This window comes from Suricata suricatta, chromosome 8 (assembly GCF_006229205.1).
Source record: "Suricata suricatta isolate VVHF042 chromosome 8, meerkat_22Aug2017_6uvM2_HiC, whole genome shotgun sequence".
Lineage (NCBI taxonomy): Eukaryota > Metazoa > Chordata > Mammalia > Carnivora > Herpestidae > Suricata > Suricata suricatta.
This window is the reverse complement of record NC_043707.1, coordinates 14,274,401-14,297,059: the sequence shown is the minus strand read 5'-3', so window position 1 is coordinate 14,297,059 and position 22,659 is coordinate 14,274,401. Positions and strand designations below refer to the sequence as shown.

Sequence of the window (22,659 nt, the reverse complement as noted above, 5' to 3'; positions counted from 1 at the left end):
CCTAAGAAATCGTGAGGCGCAATGAGCTTCGGCGGCTGCCTGCGCGACCAGACCCCCAGACACGAGGGTCCTCCTGGAAGGAGCAAACCAGCACCCACAGCGCCAAAAAAAACCTACTCTGAAGCTGATTAGGTCTCTAGACCTAACTTCCCACCGACAGGAAATACAGACAGGAGAACACGGTGGACACAACCATGAGATGCGACTAGTCAGTCCAGACCGGACACTGTACAGGACAGAAGGCCCAGATTCTTCAACAGATAAATCACAGATGGAGGGTAAAAGGGGACGGGGGCAGGAGGGGGGAAGGGGGAATTTATAGTTTAAAAGAACCCTTAGGAGTCTACCACCATGTAGGGGCCTTATTTTAATCCTGATTGAACAATAAATTCTAAAAAACAAACAAACAAAAAAGACAATTGGGGAAATCTGAACAGTGACTGATTCTAATTTTTTTTATTAATACTTTTTTGTTGGGCTACGACTAAAGGAATCTTGTATTTTATATATATATGTGCTGAAAGCTGACAGATGAAGACACAGGGTTTGAGATTTGCTTCAGACTAATCCAGGGGTAAGGATATAAATGAAACAAGATTTGTTATGAGTTCATCATTTCTGGGTGAGAATTATAAGGGAAATCATATGTTTCAAGTTCCCAAAATAAAGCATAAAACAAAAATTGGACAACAGAAATGAAATCAACAGACCAGCCTTTACATAATGTTTAAAACGAGGCCAAACCAATCTATGGAGTTAGAGGGCAGGATGGTGGCCCCTGAAGGCGGGGGCTGCGTCCAGGGTCTAGGAGCAGTAGTCCCTGCTTCTTCATATGGAACGTGACCACATGGGTGTACTTTCTGAAGATCCCTGAGGTCATAAATTCACAATACATGCATTCTTCTGCATGTATGCCAGACCTCAGTTTCTAGCAGCTGATGAAAATAAGCCTTCTGGCAATAGGATGTGAACCCAGTCCTGCCTGCTTCTAAAGTCTCTGCTATTTGACAGGTGCAGCATTTCAGACTGAGGTTCTAATCTGGACACAGGGAAAGAAGTGCCTCTGCTTACAAAAAAAATTACACGTAAGTCAAATATGTTTGGGAAATGCTACTTACTGGACCCCCAGGAAGAGACACAATGTGCTGTAGAGTGTAAGCATCTAAGGTGTCCCGGGGGAAAGAAACTGCCTCACTTAGTAATGGAGCACTTCCCCAATTTGGCCGTGAGCAGAATACTTTGTGACGGTACACAGATCAATTTTTACAAATTAAGGACAATTCCCACTGTAAAATGTCTAAATGCCCATGAGAGCCTTAGTCGTTATTATAAACATGAATAAAAACATAATTCTTCCAGGGGCGCCTGGGTGGCTCAGTCGGTTAAGCGTCACACTTCAGCTCAGGTCATGATCTTGCAGCTCGTGAGTTCAAGCCCCGTGTCATGTTCTGTGCTGACAGAGCCTGCTGTGGATTCTGCGTCTCCCTCTGTCTCTCTCAAAAATAAATAGTAAAAAAAATTAAAAAACACAAAAACCCTATAATGCTTCCAACAACAACCCCAGAGCCACACCTACCGTGAAATGCTTGCAGGTGTACTGCACCCACACCTCGGCACAGTTGACGTAGTCCTGCGGAGAGAAGGCAGAGACGTCGTTTTTGTTTTGTTTTGTTTTAGAGACAGAGAGAGACAGCGTGAGCAGGGGAGGGTCAGAGAGAGAGGGAGACACAGAATCTGAAGCAGGCTCCAGGCTCTGAGCTAGCCGTCAGCACAGAGCCCGACGTGGGGCTCAAACCCACGAACCATGAGATCATGACCTGAGCCGAAGCGGAACACTTAACCGACTGAGCCACCCAGGCGCCCGGAGAGGTCTTTACACAGGGACACCATGGCTGACCTTAGGAGTGAAGCTCATCATATGCAAATCCATTCAAGGGGTCTGATAATCATGATTATCAGCATGAGATTATCAGATGACAAGTGATAAGGAATTCCCAGACTGGTTGGTTCATCTACAGACCATTCTGGCCCACTGATCCATCTCACCCTAAGAAGCAAAAATTATGGCAACACAGAGGTTGCATGAAACTAACTAGATTTTCATTCCTGAATAGCTGCTTGGGCCAAGGCAGAAATCCGGGAAATACTGAAGGGCAGCAGAGATCAAAGTCGGAGTCCTGGCCATACCTCAACAGAGAAACCGACCGTGGTTGAAGAGTCCAGCTTTGCTTAAATGTGGTTTTCCCAGGTTCTGAGGGAAAAACCAGGCTTCCTGCCTTTAAAACATAAACTCTTTTTCTGATAGAGAGGTGATGTACAGGTCATAAAAAGGTTAAGAAAGCACTGGAGATTTTAGGTAGGAAATTCTGTGTTAGATTCAAGTGGGGATGGGGGGCCCACGAAAAGATAGTGGGATGGTCACGGAAACGGCAGCCAACAGCTAAATAGAGCTGCCTGCCCGGGAAAACATTCATGTGAAAAAAAATACAGTCTGCAATTGTATCTCTTCTGTTCTGACACTTTAATGGGCGGGAAGGAAAAGAAAAGCCAGCTGACAAGGAAAACTTAATGAGGCCATGGTGAAGTTGCAGACTGAGGAAAACCATCAATGTGGGCTGGTGATGCAAGGTTGCCTTGCAGCAATCAGGCACAGGCCCCACACGCCCGGAGACTCTGGACTTCCGCTTCCTAAACAAGCTGCTTAGTGAGCCACTCAGGTTAAACAGAGAATTCCAACAGCTCAAGTTCGGTGACGGTTTTGCTCAACTTAACGCACGTATGTGATTTGGTAAACAAGCTTCTAATTTTTCTAAGTTAGAACAGTATTCTCAATCCACTATTGTAAATGCGGTGGTGGATAAAAGGGTTGGCACTGAACTCTAATATTTCCCTCTTGGTAAATGACTGTCAAATGCGACACCCCCATATTCAATCACTTGCCATGTTCAGGACTAGATGTTTGTGTCTAAAATGCGTATGTTGAGAGTCACGGCCCCGCAGTGTGACAGCATTAGGAGACGGGGCCTCTGGGAGGTGATGAGGTCATGAGGGTTGAGCCCGCATGAAGGGGAACCCTGATAAAAGGGACCCCTGGGCATCCTCTCCCCCTCTCCACCTAGGGAGGAAGGGAAGCTGGCAGTCTGCAATCCAGACAAGGGCCCTCCACAGAATCCGACCGTGGTGTCCCCGATTTCGGACCAGCAGACCCCAGAAGTGCGAGAAATCAGTTTCCGTTGTTTGGAAGCCGCCTGGTCTGTGGTGCTATCACAGCAGCTGAACTAAGACACGCTGCTGGCAGGAGAGGGAAGGTTCGAGGCGTGGTGAAGTCTGCCCGGCTGGTCCTCCAGCCAAAGACGGGCAGAGCCATCTACCCAGTGGCAGCCACATAACTAGCTGGTGTGTCACCTCCAAGGACGGTGAGACGTGACACCCAAACCCTACAAGACTGCGGCCACCGCTGCGTGCGTTCCAGCTAAGAGCAGTGGATCGGTCCCTCCTTCCAAGTCTCCGTCCGAGGGAGGGTACGATTCCCTTTTGCTAATTATAGGTTTGACGGCTGATCTTCCATTTATGAATATCCTACGCAGTTGACATTTCCAAATGCAAAGCCTACAGACAGCTGCACTTTGGATGCTGTTTGCAAAGTCAGAGCAGAGGTCTTTCAAAGTTTCAAATATTTCTAATTTTACACTTTTACTACATCCTGAAGCCTAAAGAATTAGACATAATTAGGATAGAAAAATCAAAGAAATAGATCTTTAGAGTTATCAACTCTCCACTATAGGTTAATACAACTAATTTAAAATAGCATTATTTCTTGAAACAAAAACCCAGACGTAGAATTAGTGAACTTTTTTTTTTTTTTAAGAAAGAACACACTGCCAAACTTGGACAAACGGCAGTCTGTCTGAGGTTGGACGGTCACCCACCTGTGGATTCTTCAACTTAGTGATAACTTTCCAAGCTTCATTGAGAATCTGGAGTCGATCACCCTCAGGAGGGTCAGCCAAGGCTAAGTTTAACCCCAGTGAGCGAAAAAGGAGATGCTAGGAAAAAAAAAATAGCAAACCATTATGATACTGGAGACTTTAAGTTGGAGCACCTGGAGGCTTAGAGGAAAAGGCTGTAACCCTTAGTTCCTCTCAGGGCTAATCTTCAACGACATCTTTCTGAAGTCCCACCGCAGCCCTACGTGAAGTTGGATGGAAACACTCAAAACCAAGAGCTGGCTCCGTGCGCTGCTCTGATTTGTGAGACACAACATTCTGCTAGACAGAGCTTTTCATAAATGACGAGTGAAAGTACATTTCTAAAGATGGACGACCAACCCTTTCCTAAATACTTTGCGGCGAGCTAATTCGAGAGATTCAGGACTCGCTGGCAGCAGCTTCCATGTGTCTAATAATCCCCAACACTAACACACCTTCCATCGTGTTCTTCGGAAAGAGAGGCTGTTTTCCCTGTTGGCCCATGCTACCCTCATACAGGAGCCTCTCCCGAGAGCTAGGGCGTCACCAGGGCCTATGTGTCCTCCCACTGAGCAGCTGGTCCGGAGCCTACCTTGGGGAAACCCGACTCATCACACTCTTTAATCATGCCGATGAAATCCATGGACCTCGTGGCGATGAACTCGGCCCGGAAAGCGGACATCACGGAATTCAACAGCAAGGCGCTGCAAGACACATGCGCCCCGTGTCAGCACAACTTCCCCTGACTAAAGGTCTCTTCCATTTTAAGCACATATTTTGCTGGGAAGGATGAATGAAAGCTCTTTAACATTAAGGCTAGAAAAGAATTTTAAAAGGCTGGAGTAAAAAGGGAACCTCTAGAGACTAACACAGTGTTCTGTACATATTTGGAACTCCATGAAAGTTGAATTGGCTGGCTGGATTGATGGACAGCAAGAAATCACATCCACTTAAACAGACACAAACCAAGCATGGTGCACTAATAAAACTAAATATTAAGTAACAATATTGATCCAAGCTGCAAATATATGCCCTCATCTCTTACAAAAAGCACTGTTCTAGGACCAGGGATGTGTGACTTAGGGACATCACGGAAGGGAGAACAGAGGGGAAACCTCTCTGCCTAGAAGACAGGAAGATGGAGTTTGTCTCATAATTTTACAGATGAGGAGACTGAGGCACAGAGAGCTCAAGTAAGTGATGCAAGTTCACAAAGCTGAGAAAAAGTAGAGTCGGGCATCAGAAGGCAATCAGACTCTCCGACCTCCATGCCATCCTGCCAATCTGCTGGCCCCCTTGCCCACGCGGGCATGCCAAGCTCAAAAAAAGAAAAATCAACCAACATCCATTTCCAGATTCATGCTTTATGATTTTTAAAATACTTACTTGTTTCCTAGTTTCTTGCATCTCTCCATCATCTCAGTTAGCAGGGCCTAATTAAAAATAATAATGAAAGGCATGAGCTTGGAGAATCTGAAACATTTCTCACAAAGACATCTCCAAAGGCATACTTTGGAGATGCCACATGCAAAATTCCAGAACTCACAGTGCCTGGCGAAGAAAGGGAGGTGGGGGCAGGAGGAATCCAACTGTATGGCACTAAATATCACGGATAAGAGCTAAGGCCCTGGCATCGGGCACGCTTGGGTTCACATCCAGACTCACCAACTCCCAACACCAGGGCCTTGGGCCAGTCACCAATCCGGTGAAGCCTGGTCTCCTCCCCCTTCGCCAGTGGACACAAGTGCTACCACCGCACGTGCAGGATTACACAGGATGGTGAGGGGTCTCCCGCACGGGAGACACTGAAGAGACTCCCAAGTTTCTGGACTCGCCACCTCTCCTGTGACATCCCCCGTCCTTCCCCCATTTCACTGAGAATTTCCCACCATTCACGGTGAGACGCACCGCACACTCGTGACCTCCCCTCTCACAACCAGCCAGGGGGCAGGCTCCCTACTGTCCAGCTGCACAGGTGAGAGACAGAGCCGTGGGGCACTGAGGGGCCCGCTTGAACCAAGGTGACACATGGAGCTACCGCAGGCCAGACGTGACCCAGGTGGCCTGGCACCAAAGCCTAAGTTGTTCATCACTTTTCCTCCCAGCAAATTTTGAGGCATGTATTTCCTCCCAAAGGAAGTCAATGTTTTTAACTCACTGGAACACCGTTAATGGCTTTAGAGCTATCTTAAGACAATTACGTACCTCTAATCAAAGAACTCCTGTTCTTAAAAAAAAAAAAAAAATCAATGGAAGAGGTATCCTTCAGGTCAGTGGTTTGGGGAAGGTTTTGAATGGCACAGACAAGGTCAACAGCAGGACTAAGGTCTGTGTCCAGGACACAGACCTCACCAGGCGCCGGGTTAAGCACTGGCCCTCCCTTCTCCTGTGTAGGCCTCGCACAGCCTGGGGAGGCCGCCCCAGTCATCCCTGCTTCACAGAAGACAAAGTCCAAGCTCAGAAACTTCGGCTTTAAGCCGCTTCCTAGTAAGTGGTGGAGACGAGATTTGTAGGACGCTGGCCCCTAGTTTTCTTTAGTGCAAACGCACCCCTTTCAGAGGCTTCCCTTTGTGTCCTGGTGTTGCCTGAATAGTTAAGGGGGAAGCTGATTATGGAGACACTGGCCGTACCCCAGAACCCCGACTTCAGTCAGGTTTCTGTCTCTGCACCACAAATATTCTGAATGTCCTCTCCAGATTCTTACGTTGAAGTCCTAAAGCCCAATGTGATTGCATTTAGAGGTACAGCTTTTAAAGACATAATTAATGAGAAATAAGCTCCTAAGTATGGGGCCCTAACCCAATGGGACTGGTGTCTTTCTTAGAGGAAGACAGACCAGGAACGCACAGGCAGAGAGAAACAACCATGTGAGGACAGTGAGAAGGTAGTGCCAGCCTCATGAGAAACCAACTTTGCCAGCACTTCAATCTGGGACTCTGGCCTCCAGGACTATGAAAAAATAAATTTTAACCACATTAAAAAATTTTTTTAAGATTTATTTATTTTTGAGAGAGAGCGAGCAACTAGGGGAGGGTCAGAGATAGAGGGAGTCACAGAATTAGAAGCAGACTCCAGGCTCTGTCAGTACAGAGCTTTATGCGGGACTCGAACCCACAAGATCATGACCTGAATCAAAGTCAGACGCTTAACTGACTGAGCCACCCAGGTGTCCCGAGAAAATAAAATTTTTGTTGTTTAAGCCATCCAGTCTGTCCTGGCAACCTGCTATGGCTGAATGACCGCCTAACTACCAAGGTGAGGATATTAAGAAGTGATTAGATCATGAGGGGGGAGCTCTTACGAATGGAATTAATACCCTTATAAAAGTGGACCAGGAAAGCTCCTGTGTATCTTGTGCCACATGAAGGCACAGCAAAGACAGCCATCTATGAACCAGAAGCAGACCTTCACTGGACACCAAATCTGTCAGAACCTTGATCTTGCACTTCCCAGCTCTAAGACCTATTACTGACAAGCCACTCAGTTTGTGATTTTTTGTTGTAACAGCCAGAATGGATTAAGACACAGCCAGAGCAAATTAACACAGGTCCAAACCGATCACAACGGTCTCATTCCCTTTGCTAATAGAGGGTTTAGACAACTGACACATGACCCATTTCTGGCTGCTGAAATGGGACTTTTGAGAAAAGGTTTCCTTATTCTTAAACAGGAACCCAAGGAACTGAAGGCTCCTCATCTTTCTGTCTCTGTACGGTGCCCCGTCTGGATGTGATGACTGGAATGGCTGCAGCCACTCTGCTATCCGAGGATGATGGACACAAAGACAGAACCTGCCTTGCCCACGGCCTGTATCTACTCTGTCAGAGAACACACAGCATTATTTTTGTGGGGCCAGTTAGGTGTTTGTTTCTTACAGTCAGAAGCATCTCAGCTGATGATAAACTTGCCAATGTCACAAATGGCTTGCCTAACCCTCTCATGGGATATTTATACTTGAAAAGTCATTGTTGGAGACCAATATCAAAGTGGTTTCTGGGAAAGATTGAGAAAGATTCTGTATGATTATCACACGGACACTGCCCAACACACACAAATAATCACTCATTCAATACCTATTTATGGAGAAAATTGAACACACTACACACTATTCTAGGCACTGGGAACAAGGCAGTGAGGCAATCAGAAAACCATGCCCTCATGTGGCTTATTCTCTCTCTTACACACACACACACACACACACACACACACACACACACACACACACACACGAGAGCTCTTGGCCCCCTACTTCTGAAAAGATGAATTAGGGCAAATGCCAACATATGGACAAAATATCCTGGCCATTAAGACCAGTGCTTCAAAAGTTCTCTATTTCATAGGATATGAATGCATTAAAAATGTATCCAAAAATGTAACTTAAAAAAAATTTTTAAAGCTCTGTTAAAATACAGGAATATAGAAAATGCCCACAAGTGTCCAGGGAGCCAAAGGATATGGATCTCAGACAGGTCTGTTATAGGTTACACATTTCTTCTGAGAAGTGACAGGATTGATTATCTTTGGCAAGAACAAGATGAGCAAGTTCAAAGCAGACTGAGATCAAAACAAGCCCGCTGGCGGGGATAAACTATGAAAATGTGCAGCTCAGCATATTAGCTCCTCCACACACACCAGAGCCTGGAAGACGCAGGAGACTCAGAAGACCCCTGCATTGCATTTATTTACATATTGGCTTTTTATAACAACTATAAAAATTGGGGCCACCTGGGTGGCTCAGTTAAATGTCCGACTCTGGATTTCTGCTCAGGTCATGATCTCACCGTCCTCCTGAGATCCAGCCCCAGGTCAGGCTGCACACTGAGAGCACACAGCTTGCTTGGGAGTCTCTCTCCCTCTCTCTCTGTGTTCCTCCCCTGCTCCCTCTCTCTCTCCCTCAAAATAAATAAGCTTAAAAAATTATATATATAATAAGAAATGCTTATTATGGACAAAAAAGTTCGAACCATACTGCCTTGCGGTAAGTAAAATGTGAATGCCTTCCCTCCCAACTCCTGTTTCCTAGGGAATCACCAGTGTCAACATTGTGGTGTTTATCTTTCTAGACCTTTGTCTATATCCTGTGAATAAACAGCTTTTCTTGTGAAAGCCCGGCTTGGGATTTTTTGTTTTACAAAAACAAATAGTCTTATACACATTGGGTCACAACTTGCTTGTTTCACTCCAGAATCCAGCACGGGCCTCCCTCTTCCCACGTCGGGACACACACCCCCACCTCACTCTTAGCTGAGGATCCCTATCACACATAGAACATTATTGTTCAGACTGATGCTGATAGATTAAAATATTTTTATTTTGAACCACTTACAGGCTCACAAGAAATGGTAAAAATAATAGAGGTCCTGGGGAACTGTCACCCAGCTCCCATCAATGATGACATCTCACTTAACCACAAGTGCGTTATCAAAGCCAGGAAAGTGACGTTGGTAGAACACCATTAACTAGACTATTCCACCAGGTTTTTCCGTTCACGCTTTATTGCTGGGAGAGGGGAGGTCTTTGTGATGTTTCATTAATATACATGGATTTAAATAATCACCATCTCATTTAACTACTAGAGTCTTATGGTGATCGCCAGGGTAGGGTTATTCACCTACTTCACAAATATAGGAAACGCACTAGAAGTTGGGCCAACACTTCGTTTCTAAAAGCTTTCTAAATTGAGAGCAACTCACATGCAGCTAAGAGTGCACCCAGATTTGTATTTCTGCTTTTGCTACATAACCTTCCGATCAGTTTTTAAAGTACTGTTGTGTAAACAAAAACAAAACAGAAATTAAAATTAAACAAAAAAAATTTTTCCTTCTTTTTCTGAACGAAGCAAACACATAATGGGTGGGCAAAATCACACACTGATCTTATGTCCCTTTCCCCCCAGTCCAGACTTCGTATGCTCGAGTCTCAAAACATTTCAAAGTGAATAAGAAGAAATCCTATACCCCACACATTATGAGGAGAAATTTTTAATTTCTCATATTATTTCTCTCTCACGAGCAATGTTTCCCTAATTCCCAAGAATGAAAGTGATATGCCTGTACGCTTCGGCGGGAGTCAGCAATGGCCAAGGCTGGTCCCGGATGTGCCCCGCCAGCCCCCCAGCACGTGTCACAGCACTGACCGTGCAACTCACAGTATGTCCACTAGGGAACAGTCCCATGGGTCGACTCAAGGGGAGACGTTAACAGCATTTTCTAGAAGGATTTTAGGAGTTGAGAGATCTGCGGTTCAGCGTTACCGACAAGATGGCTACATGGCTTTGACTTTCCAGTGGCGTGGCCTTAGCAAGTTAGAAGCCTCGGGCGCCGCATCTGTAACTCGGGGGTAACAACAGCACCTACCGGGAAGCGGAGCTCGAGGAAGGCAGGCCCCGCAAAGGGAGAACACAGGGCCTGGCCCGCCGTGAGCCTCAGGCAGAGGGCACTGTGCGAAGGGCTGCACAGCTTAGCTGCTTGGTCTCCCCGCACGCCTCCACGCCCCACATCCAACAAATGCGACCCTGAACGCTTCCTGCCACGACTGAGGGTCGCAGGACTTGACATCAGGTGTTGTTCTGATGTTAAGTGAGGGGAAAGCACCACAAAGTTGTGCACACAAACATCCTCACCTCTAAAACAAACACACGGACCAAGAGCCAGAGCTGACAGAGAAGTACGACTACGGAAACTACCGAAACGTTAACGTGGCAGGACTGGAGGCGGCCCTTTTCCTCTGATTCACCTGTCTTTTCTTCATTCTTTCCAGGGAATATGTATTTTTATTAATGTTTTCTGGTTATGCAATTTCTCTTCTTCCCATTCCATGGCTTTCCACCCTTCTCCTTTCTCTCCTCCATCCGGTCTGCGTCTGCCAGTCCGACGTTCGAGTGTCGCGGGTTTCCAATCATCCTCCCGATCAAAGTCCTTCAAGTGTTGCCTGATCTCCACCACATCATGTTCCCCGACTCGGGAACTTGGTCCACACCCACAAGCCCAGCCTCTCCCTCTTCTCCAGTAATGCTGGTCTCCTTAAGATGCCTCTCACCTGCCTCTACTCGTACAGCCCCTTCCCTGGCCCCTTCCTTTACTCCCCGCACCCGCTCCCTGCCTGCTTCCTAACTTGCAGATCGGCCCAGACCCCCATCTGCCTCAGAGAGTCCCGTACAGACCAAACATAAGGATGGCAGCCACTCGCAGTGCCTGGTGCCCCTGCCCCTTGGCCATACACTGATGTGTATTATCAAGGTCACTTCCATGACAGCCCTTCAGGGAAGGTCCCCATTTCACAGCTCATAAAACTGAGGCATAAAGAGATCAAGGAGCCCGAGGCAATGCAGCCATAGTCTGAATCCAGGTCTACCCAAATGCCTACCTAGCCTCTACTGGCGCACTTTCCTCTTCATTTGTCCAACATTTACAAACTGCGTCACACAGCTTAGCAAGGAACCAGATTCCCCGTCAGACAAGACCAACTGCTCATGTCAGGGACCAGAACTTTCTTCTCCTACACCTCCCATACCACCCCTGACAAATGAAAAGCTACTGAAAATGATGAGAAGCTTACCAAGGGGGATTTATTTTCACTGCCCCAAAACAGATCTTAAGAGATGGTTACTTTTTTCTGTGCCGAATGTGCCTGAAATTGAGGGCCTAAGTCCATTTTTTTTTATTTACTATAATTTTATTTCAGTTGTATAAAGGGGCAGGGGAGGAATCCTGTCTTGGAACAACAAAAATGTCTCTCTAAAGAATGACTCCCTGATTTTTTTTTTAATTTCAATTTCAATCTGAAATTTCACCTGGCAGATATTCCTAGCTGAAGGTACTTCTCCTGCCCCCTACCTCACTGCCTGTTCCGTATATTAATTATCAAATTGACAATCCCCTGGTGGGGAGACGCAGCCTAACTCCCCAGGTGACACAGTCCAGCCACTCAGAGTTTTTAGGCCCGAGACACACCCATTTTCAACACCACCTTCCATACTGACAAGGATTCTTCTGCATTTTGAAAACGATTAACTTTTTTTTAATGAGATGCTGCAAGTTTCGTATTAAGTGCCCCAAGATTCAGAGTTTATTATTATTCGGGTGACCTAATTTTTTTTAATCACTTCTTCTGGCACAGTAATGATTTCCTCGAGTTTTACTCCCTGGGAAAGCTATGTTCCCAGCTTCTGCCATCCTTTGAGATTACTGGTGCTTAAAATAAAAGGAAGAACGCCTTATGAAATGTACCTTTTGTTTTAATCCGATTAGTCCTCTCGTTAAAATAAGGAGGAAAAAAGAAGTGTTCCCATTTTCAGAGGTTCAAACCCATCAAGCCTGCTCACAGGCTTCAGTCATTCAACTGAACGGGTCAGGGCAGCTCTCTTTCTAGTCAGGCCTGTGGTGCCTCATCCCAGGAGCCTGGGCCACCGTGTGGCCGCTCAGACAGACTCCAAAGATGCCAGACAACGACGGCCAATTTTCAAACCATCCTCCAATCATGCTGACTTGATTTCAAATCAAGTGCTTGAACCCATGAAACCATGAGATCATGACCTTGGCCAAAACCAAGTCAGATGCTTAACCGACCAAGCCATCACCCAGGAGCCCCTACATGATATCTTTTTTTTTTTTTTCCAATGGTATAAAAGTCACCTGAAATGTTAGATGCCCCTATTTTTCTCCTCATACATTAGGATTTGGGAAAACGAATATGTAAGTGATGCACTACATTTGGCTGAAAAGTTAGAAAACACAGGCCAAGCAAAGGACATTAAGACGACAGATCTCACCTCCCAGTGCCGTTTTGACACCTCCCCCCCCCCCCCAGCTCCCTCACGCAGACACAAAAATCAGGTCCCTGGTCCTAAAAACACACGCACTCGGCTAGTCCACGTGGGGGACTCCACCAAGCAACGCAAAGGGATCGTCCTATTCCATCATTGCAGAATACCCCAAAAAACAGGAATTAATGCTCCTGTTTTACAGATGAAGAAAAAAGGCTCAGAGTAGTTAGGCAGGGACAAGCAACTTGACTGTTCCTCTGTCCCCACAGCCTGAAGCAATGGGGCAGAGAAGGGGCCCCAGGCACCCCGACTCCCAGGGCCCACGCGTGAACACCAGGCCAAGCTACCACTGTGAATACACACAGCAAGGTGTGAAACCTCCTTTTTTGACCCACCGGTTGTGAACACCCTTACGGCATCATGTACAGACCTTCCTCGCGGTCCTCTGTTGTTTTAAATGGGCCCATAACATTCCGTTGAATCTACACGGATCCCAAAATCTAACCAATCCCTTGTGATGGCTGCCTCCGACGCTGTGGCGGCACAAACAACCCACACAACTATGTACACGTGCGGACCTGTGCCTTTACACCCTTGTCCAATTATTTTTACATGACTGAGTGGGGGAGGGGCAGAGAGAGAGGGCAAGGGTGGGGGGGAGGGAGGGAGAGAGGGGGAGAGAGGGGGGAGAGAGAGAGAGAGAGAGACAGAGAGAGAGAGAGAGAGAGAGAGAGAGAGAGAGAGAGAGAGACAATCCCAAGCAGGCTCCATGCTGAGCATGGATCTCAGGGGCTTGAACCCACAAAACCATGAAATCATGACCTGAGCCGAAATCAAGAGTTGGAAGCTTAACTGACTGGCCCACCAGGCACCCCTTAAATTTAATTTTATTGTTGTAAGAGCAATGTATGAGATCTGCCCTCTTTACACATTTGTCAGCGTGTGATACTGTTAACTACAGGCAGACCTCTAGAGCTCACTCATCTTGCTTAACTGAAACCTCAAGACCATTATTTTAAAAACTGTTTATTTAGAGAGAGACAGAGAGAGGGATGGAGAAAGGGAGAGGAGAGAGGGAGAGAAAGAAAGAGTGCTCCAGCAGGGGAGGGGCAGAGAGGGAGAGAGACAATCCCAAACAGGCTCCATGCTTGAACCCACGAATCTATGAGATCATGAGTTCGGCCGAAACCAAGAGCCAGATGCTTAACTGACCAAGCCATCACCCAGGCGCCCCTACGTAATTTTTTTTAATGTTTTTATTTATTTTTGAGAGAGAAAAACAGAGTATGAATGGGGAACAGGCAGAGAGAGAGGGAGACCTAGAATCCAAAACAGGCTCCAGGCTCTGAGACATCAGCACAGAGCCTGACGGGGAGCTTGAACCCACCAACCAAGAGATCATGACCTGAGCCAAAGTCGGACACTTAACCCACTGTGCCCCCCAGGCACCCCCACTATGCGATATTCTTCAAAGAGGGATTGCTCAAAGTCATGTCCTTTTATCTCTTTCTTTAGGGCTGTCAAGTAACTGCAGCCTCCAGGAAAAGGCAGGCCTCCTTGAATTTTGCTCTCCACTACGTATCCTTGCTTGGGAGCAGGACCCCTCTTCCTCCTCCCCAGAGACTAAACTCTGAACCATCTGCTGAAGTAGCTTCATCTACCACAGTTATCAGGCCAACTAGGACTGGCATTCTACTTCTCAGTCTCAGGTAAGAAAAAGGGTATTTCTGCTGTGATTCTGATTGTACTTGAATTCCTAACACTACTTCAGTTAGACCTTACATAATCTGAGTTTCGCTTTCCCTCTGTAAAATGGGCAACTATTATTGCCTGCCCTACCAACTTCCTAGAATATTATAAACACAAAAGGGGGGCATGAAGTTTAGTGAAGAAGCAGTGAAACCCACTGGCCCCAAGCCAGATTCCTCAGGTCGGTGTCCAGGTACCACGACCAGAGCCGTGTGACCCCGCAGAGGTATCTGGCCTCTCTGGGCCTCCCTCCCAGAGTTGTTAAACGAGACAACCAAGGAAGAGTGCTGAGCACAGAACCAGCCACCGGGGCGAGCCCCACCTTGTGGGACACCAGGCCAGCACTGGCGTTGCCACAGATCTTATAAACAGGCCCGTTAACTGCACTGAGCACCGTGGTGTAGAGGTCGTGACCACGTGAGATGCAAAAGAGCGGGGCCCCAGCGCTCCTCCCGCATGACCTGCGCACGGAGACGGCCGGCAGTTACCTCCGGGGCATGGTAGGAGATGCACTGGAAGATCCAATCCATGGCAGGGGAGTACAAGGGCAGGTAGGAGGGGAGCTCCACTCCCTGGACCACCAGCTGGTTCTGGACCGTGTCCCCGTGAATCTACGGGAGACCAAATCGACACTCAGAATACGAGGGGACTCATCATCCACAAAGAGCACGCAGCGCACAGACTGTGCATACTTGTACGCATGTGGATGGCCCCCAGAGAAATAGTCTGGTTTCTCGGGTTGTTTTTTTTTTTTCTTAAAACTAGAAAAAAAACACACAGAAAGTTTCCCATGTCGCCAAGCTGAGCTGTTTTGGGAATGTGCGCTGCGCAGAGAAGTAACCTGATAAAAATGGAGCCAGCAGATGCGAGGAAGAAAGGCTGATCAGCTAGAGACATTTCCTGTTAACACATGCATATTAATTCTCCCTGCTTGTTCAGTACAATCAACACATTTTAATTGTCTGTAACAGATGCCAGTACAATTTTCTGGGGTTTACACATTTGAAGGGCTTGAAGGCAATCTCAACTTGGAAATCCAACTGGGTTTTGTGAATTTGTGCTCGTGAAACTGCTAGATCAACTCGCTGCTCTGAGAGCGCTCTCTTACCTGTTTGAATGTGAGGAGGAAGTCAAAGAAGTTCTTATTCAGGCTTTCTTTCAGATGTGGCGCCACCTCCATCCCCACCTGCGGCCAAGCGACAGAAACTACCTTGACTCTGGACAAACGGGTTGCAAATGATATACACGGTGGGATGCCATTTTTGCAAATTAAAAATAGACACAGGAATAAATGGAGACAAAGAAGTCCAGAAAGTTAATTTTTCTTCTTTTTGCTTATCTGTTTTCTTATTCAATAAGCATGGGTGCTTTTATAAGAAAAACCGCAGAAGCTATTTTTAATGAAAAAGAGGCAACATTTGCAGTAATCATCTTTGCAATTTCCCAGAGGTAATGAATGTATTTCTGAACAGATGACCGAGAGAGCAAATCAATACAGCACAAAGGAAGAAAGTACCCTCAGGATTGTGTCTACAATATTCTCTTCCTCTGGGAAAAAAAAACACAAAAACAAAAGATAAACACACAGGTGGCCACGCTTACTAGATGAAGCAGAAAAGGCTGGTATGTAAGAGAGATAGCTCGGACTTCACCGTTGCATTGTTAAAATCTACAGAGTCATTCTTTGCTGGGAAGTCATGGAAGCACACAAGCTTTTTTGAACGTATTTTAAGCAATTTTATGTAAGGCCGGCACGAAGCGTAACAACGCTATAACCCCTTGGCTCCTGCATGCATTGTTTAAAAAACAGAGTGGAACATTCCAGTTGAAAAAATTTGCTCATCAGAGAAGGCAGCCAGAGCCCTAGGGGTGGATGGAAAAGGGAAGGTATGAGCTGTGAAGGAGAGTTCGTGTGCTCAAAACAAAAGCATCGTGATGTTTCTTCAACTGAGCTCCTTGGGTAGGCCTTAATTCCGAATTGCTACCTAAGCACAAAATCAACTTTGTAGGAGAAGATGCTTTTCTGGGACCCAGTTTGTTCAAACAGGGACGGCTTTCTGCCACTCATCTCCCCCTACTCAAGGTCATGAAGATGAACAACAATGTTTCTTAGAGACATGAAGCATTCCTTTGAGAAGAATCGTAAGAGATCCATGGGGTGCTAACTTCCAAGGGCAGCTCCGTGGCTGTTGAGGTTTTCAAGGACAAGCAATAGATTAAAAAAGAAAAAAAAAACCCAAAGTACTAACAACGAACATCAGACCAGTATACTGTGTTCTCCTGTCTTCCCTTCCACTTAATCATATCGTAGGAAAGGCGGTAATTATCTTAGGCAACAGCAAAGGAAGGCCTAGTGAACAAGCAATAGCAATGAGCTGAAGGGGCCGTGACTTCACAGAAGAGTTAATCACACTTTCCTTTAATAAACAGCTTCAAGCTCCGCCCACACCCTACCCACTCACTGCTTTTCTGTGTTTTATTTATTTCTTTCCATCGAGACAAATGAGCAGCTTGGAAATCTGCTTGGGTCTCAACAGTTCCTACCCAGAGTAGCAAGAGTAGTGGCTCATGATTTCCACCTGCTGTTTCCGCCTGCCTGGCGTGCTTTTCCTATTTCCGGCATCAGCAAACTGGATTTATCTTTAGGGAAGCAAAACTCCCCCTCAGACCCTGAGGTCTGCAGAGAAGCTGGGTCCATCCCACCCTGAGTTCCAAGGGCAGGCGCACGGTCCGGGCTTACTCAAGTGGCAGATCTCATCCCCTGGCCACAGTGATCGGTCCACCGAGAGTCAGCCGTGAGCCTCTGGCCAGCACTTGTGAAGAAAAGGCACTCTTTCCACTGGAGTGAAACTGGGAGGGTGGAAGCCTGGCCTGCTGAGTGAGGCACAGAATGAAGTCACCCAGGGGAGGGCAGTGCTGAGTGACAAAGGAGAGGACAGTTCTCGACAACACTCTGAAAGCCCTGGATCTAGCCAAGCCTGCACTGCCCCGAGATTCTTCAGACATGGGGGCCAACAAACCCTCCTTTCTGCTTAAAATACTGCAAGAACCCTCGTGACGCTCGGGCTGTCTCTTTTACGTCAGAAGACTTCATGGCTGCCCAACCCGGGCAACCGATGCACAGGGTTCACAAAAGTTGCGAACAATTTTTATCAACAGATAAACTTTATTTCATCACCAGTCTTCCTGGGTTTGGGACTGCAGTCTCTCTTCATTGTCATCAAGTTTTAAAGTTGCATCTGCCATTTTACTTTTATTATTTTTTTAATGTTTATTTATTTTCAAGAGAGACAGAGACAGAGGCAGAATGTGAGCAAGGGAGGGCAGAGAGAGGAAGACACAGAATCCGAAGCTGTCTGTGCTGACAGCTCAGAGCCTGATGCGGGGCTTGAACTCACGAACCACGAAAGCATGACCTGAGCCAAAGTTGGACACTTAACCAACTGAGCCACCCAGGGGCCCCACATCTGCCGTGTTAAATGCCGGAAACATTCTCTCTTCCCTAACCTTGCGACTTTAAACTTCAAGCTTTAAACTGAATGGGTTTGCAAAGAATGGGTAGTTTCACCTTTTTGATTTCTCTTTAATGACCAGCATCATCTTCATTAATACACACAGTGACTAGATCTTTATTACTCTATTATTCAACAGATGTCAAGCTTAGTCTGAATAATGTGCTGTGTTCAAAAGGAGGAAGGCAGTGGAGTACAGATATGCAAATGAAGTATCCTGGCATCTCCCCCACGGGACCCAACTGTGTTCTGCACACAATAGGCATTCAACAAACCCTGACTCAGGAGTATTCAAGCTTCAATATATTGCAAAGCAGAAGCTCTAGGAAACACGCCTGATACTCCTGCAAGAAAAATCCCAACCCACGTTTCAAGCAGATGGCAACAGATAAATACTCTGGCCTGTTACCAATGGGGAATATTTTGTCATTAAATGAAAAGTGTTTTCTTTCCTTCTTGGTTTTAGGGAGCAGACTTATAAAAAGTGTCCTTTAGGAGGATGTTTGCTATTTACTGAGGGCATTGACTGTTTGATTTCTTTGTGACACTTGAGACCAGAGGGCTTCTGTCATTTGCTACACGTCATATAAAGGACGTAGGTCAAGGAGTACCGATTCTTACGCTTCTGATTTAAAGATACGATCACTGGGAAGAGCTTGGGGAGGCCCTGTAGCTTTGTCCTCAAGGAACTATGCGATTTATCGGGATCCTAAAAAACACGGGCAATAAGCCCTCCTCCAAGGCAAATAATGCTGATGGGACTACCAAGGATTCCCCAGGGCAAAGCCTCCCCAGGAGCTCAAGAAAAATAAGCGCAACCTCTCCATGGGTTGCATTTTTCATAAAAGAAAAAGTTTCAAGTAGAAGCTTCACGGTGCTTTGAGAGAGAAAACGGCTGGTGCACCTGGGTGGCTCAGTCGGTAAAAATTCCGACTTCGGCTCAGGTCATGATCTCACCGTTCGTGAGTTCAAGCCCCACATTGGGCTCTGTGCTGACAGCTCGGAGCCTGGAGCCTGCTTCAGATTCAGATTCTGTGTCTCCCTCTCTCTCTGCCCCTTCCCTGCTTGTGTTCTCTCTCTCTCTCTCTCTCTCTCTCTCTCTCTCTCTCTCTCTGTGTCTCAAAAATAAACACTAAAAAAAATTTTTTTTTAATTTAAGAGAGAAAAAGGTTAAGTGATTTACAGTCAGGACCCCATCAGAGCAGCTGCAAGAAGAGGCCTGTAGCCTTCCGTGGCTGCCGACACTTGTCAGCACCGCGCCCTGCCAGGCGGCCCCCTAGACTCTCACCCTGTAAGATGTAGGAACGGAGAAACTAATAAAACAACCCAATCTGAGACAAAGGGAAAGCAGACTTCAATTCGATGAAAAGCAACCTATCTGCCAAAAGGCCTGGGGAGCCTCCTTCCCAGCAAGAACGAGAGAAACAATTAATTCTGGAAATCAGTTCATTTGTAAGAAGATAACCTTAAACGCCCCCTAATTAGAGTTATTAAGTGGATCTACTTGAAAATTAATTTTTGAGAGAAATCCTAAGCTCTGCTTTCTGTGGAAGAGCCGTGTTCCAAAATTAGCAGCTAACGAAGCCCTTGCGCCGGCTGGTGAGGTGCCGGGGACCCTGGTGACCTACCCGGCACAGGTAGGCCCTGGCGTACACGGACACTAGCGGGTCTCCGATCCCTCGGATCATACACGTCAGTCGGGGCAGACATTCTGAGATCCCCCTGTTGGAAAGAGAAAGAGAGCAGCATCACCCCCCTTGTGAGAACGCTCTATCTTTTAAAATAGAGATAAAGGTACCCACGCTTCCTAAACGTAGGGGGGGGAAACAATCCAATCTCAGAGACAAACCAAGGCTGCACCTTGCATATTCCAAGGCAATGTAACAATAATCTTTCTCTCCCGACACAACACTGCGAAGGTCTTTACCATGTGCTCAGTGCTGGAGTCTAACCTTTACTTTTTTTCCCTGTTTGAGGTCACATGTATTTTACTGATTTAACAGTTTTTGCCCCCCAATTATTTCTCCGTCGCTGGTTACTCCTGGATCTCCTGGACATTCTCGCCACGGCTATTACTCCTCTGGCGCAGACTTCCTGTCCCGTGCCCCACTCCGACCTGCACCCCACTCCCGCCGCCTCAGCTTGCAATCAATGTTCTCCGCCGATGTAAATTGTGATTTATTTATTTCTCCTCTGCCTCAGGCATTATCCTCCTGGAAAGGTGAGGCAAAATAACCATTTCTTTAGCTCTAAGGTTATCCCTAAAAACTAAGCCCAGGTGCCCTTTGACCCAAATCAAACACCTTTGGTACATATTCCAAACCCAATAAAACTACTACACTAGGGAGCATTGACACGTGGCCCCTGGCTTCAGGGAGTTCATTATCTAACAAAACAACGCCCAAGGTGACCCAGAGCAGCATGTGGCTCAGGGGCAAACGATTTTGCTTCTGACATCAGCTTCATCACCGTCTTCAGCAGCACCAGCAAATACTGAGTGTGAGCCCGCTGTGGGCCAACCACGCTCTCTGCAAACCCTCACAGACCTCTTCTTACAGCCGTGCTCACAGAGACAGAGAGTCGGAGATGCTAAATAACTTGCCAAGACCACACAAAGCAGGATTCTTCCACGAAGTACTCAACCAACTTCTAGTAGCTGGAGTCTTCTCCTCCATAAAACAGCAATGAAAATGCTCTCTTCAGGGCACCTGGGTGGCTCGGTTGGTTAGCATCTGACTTCAGCTCATCATGAACTCATGTTCATGAGTTCCAACCCCGCATCGGGCCCCTGCTACTGTTGGCACAGCGCCTGCTTGGGATCCTGTGTCCCCTTCTCTCTGCCCCTCTCTCATTTTGCACCTACACACGCTCTCTCTCGCTCAAAATTTAAAAAAAGCATGCATAAATAAATAAGATGCTCTATCTCATCATGTTTCCATTTAAATGAGATAGAAAAATGCACCGAAGGTGCTCAGCACCAGATCTGCTACATGCTAATTAACTACACACTAAGGACTCCGTAAACGATGGCTGCTATCACATCGCCAGGAGAGAGAGAGAGAGAGAGTGTGAGTGTGTGTGTGTGTGTGTGTGTGTGAGTGTGTGTGTATGTGTGTGTGTGTGTGTGTATGTGTGTGTGTGTGTGAGTGTGTGTGTATGAGTGTGTATGTGTTAGATTTCTTGGAAATGTTATGATTCTAAGTATTTCAAAAGAGCCTTACGTTTTGGAGAGGAACTTGTTACATTTCAGGATGGACGCTTCCACGTAACTACAAAAACAGTCGTTAAGGAAGACATTTTCCAGACGTCCTGTTCCCTACGGCAGAAACGCTGGACTGCGCACGAACAGAACACGGTGGGACCCGATGACGGGGTGACAGAGGCTCTCACTAGTCCAGAGAACTAAGTTGGCTAACAGCTTGTGGTTGGCTTTCAAGGTTTCATCCTTATTTAAAATAAATTTTGGAAAACGTCACATGCTGATTCACAGTTGCAGGCTGAAGTTTAAGCTGCGTTTCGAGCATTTCCAATCAAGGCTTTATGGGGAAAGAATGAACTTCAGATAACCAAGATTTGCTCGTGTACAAGATGGATTTTCTGTTCTTCAAAACTGGCGTTTGTGCAGGAAACCTTGACCCTGTTCCTTTCAAGTTGTTGGAACCAGGGAAAACACATAAAGATGAAACACTTTCATCGAGGGAATTAATGTGGGAATGTTCCTCTAGGAAACGAAAGCCTGGAACATGGCATCATATTCAAAGGAAGACAACAGAACGCTATTTGGGGAGGGAGGAGTCCGAAGGCTCCGATGACGTGGCTGGCCCTGGATGTTCAGGCTAGTCACCGGAACGGGACCAAGTTTTCCACAGGAATTTCAGGCCGTCCCATCACATGGCTTCTATTAATGGTGTGACTCTTTCAGCCTATCTTTAAAATCATCAGACAAAAAAAAAAAAAAAGGATACAATCTCGGAATGAGTTCCCTGATGGAAGCAATCTTGAAAAACCAATTCAAGCATGTTTCTTTGGCCGTGTCATTGACATTCTCTGGAGAGAAGTGATCTGGAACACAAAAACAATACCCATCAGCCCTGCTGTTTCTTCGGATCAGTTACAGCCTCCGGGAGTCCTGAGATAGGAGAATGTTACAACGGAGCAGAGAGGGTGCCCTACCCAGTTCTCCTGGGTCTTTCCTTCCAATTACTATTATTAATGCACCATCAGTGACAGTGAGAATTTACACATGAGACTAAATGATGCTTAGGGTGCTTTACGGATATCGGTCACCTCGTCCCCACATCAGCCCCCTGCGGGACGTACTTCCATTTTACTCTCTGACAAATGTGGAGACGGGGGCCCGGAGACAACGAGGCCACACAGGCCAACGTGAGAGCTGCAGTTCGACTCGGGCTGTCTGGCTCCACGGCCTGCGTTCTTAGCCACTGCCTCTAACATAAGCCAGGGATTCCTGGTACACCCGCCAGCGACTATGACGATGTGGGTGGGAAGCCTGCAACTGTAACGTGACATGTGATCCCAGTCTGTGCTCTGCGTGTCGCCCGGGCCAGACCTGAAGGTGCATCCAAGCCCTCGAGTGAGAAACCTGCCAGTCAGGCTGACAGCTCAATGCTCCTAAGACTTGAGTCATCTTGGGGCAGAACTGCCC

At 46.8% G+C, this 22,659-nt stretch overlaps 1 protein-coding gene across 3 annotated transcripts in view; it reads right to left on the bottom strand.

Moving 5' to 3' along the window:
- VPS35L (VPS35 endosomal protein sorting factor like) overlaps nucleotides 1–22,659 on the bottom strand; it is a 115,968-nt gene that overhangs the window by 52,291 nt on the left and 41,018 nt on the right. For all 3 annotated transcript variants that reach the window (XM_029948651.1, XM_029948652.1, XM_029948653.1), the window contains exons 10-18: nucleotides 21,959–22,055; nucleotides 21,215–21,262; nucleotides 19,622–19,715; nucleotides 15,590–15,667; nucleotides 14,970–15,092; nucleotides 5,355–5,401; nucleotides 4,561–4,672; nucleotides 3,930–4,046; nucleotides 1,577–1,630 (exon numbers count right to left, since the gene is read on the bottom strand). In XM_029948651.1, the coding sequence (XP_029804511.1) occupies nucleotides 1,577–1,630; nucleotides 3,930–4,046; nucleotides 4,561–4,672; nucleotides 5,355–5,401; nucleotides 14,970–15,092; nucleotides 15,590–15,667; nucleotides 19,622–19,715; nucleotides 21,215–21,262; nucleotides 21,959–22,055 (770 nt within the window). The remainder of the gene's footprint in view (nucleotides 1–1,576; nucleotides 1,631–3,929; nucleotides 4,047–4,560; nucleotides 4,673–5,354; nucleotides 5,402–14,969; nucleotides 15,093–15,589; nucleotides 15,668–19,621; nucleotides 19,716–21,214; nucleotides 21,263–21,958; nucleotides 22,056–22,659) is intronic.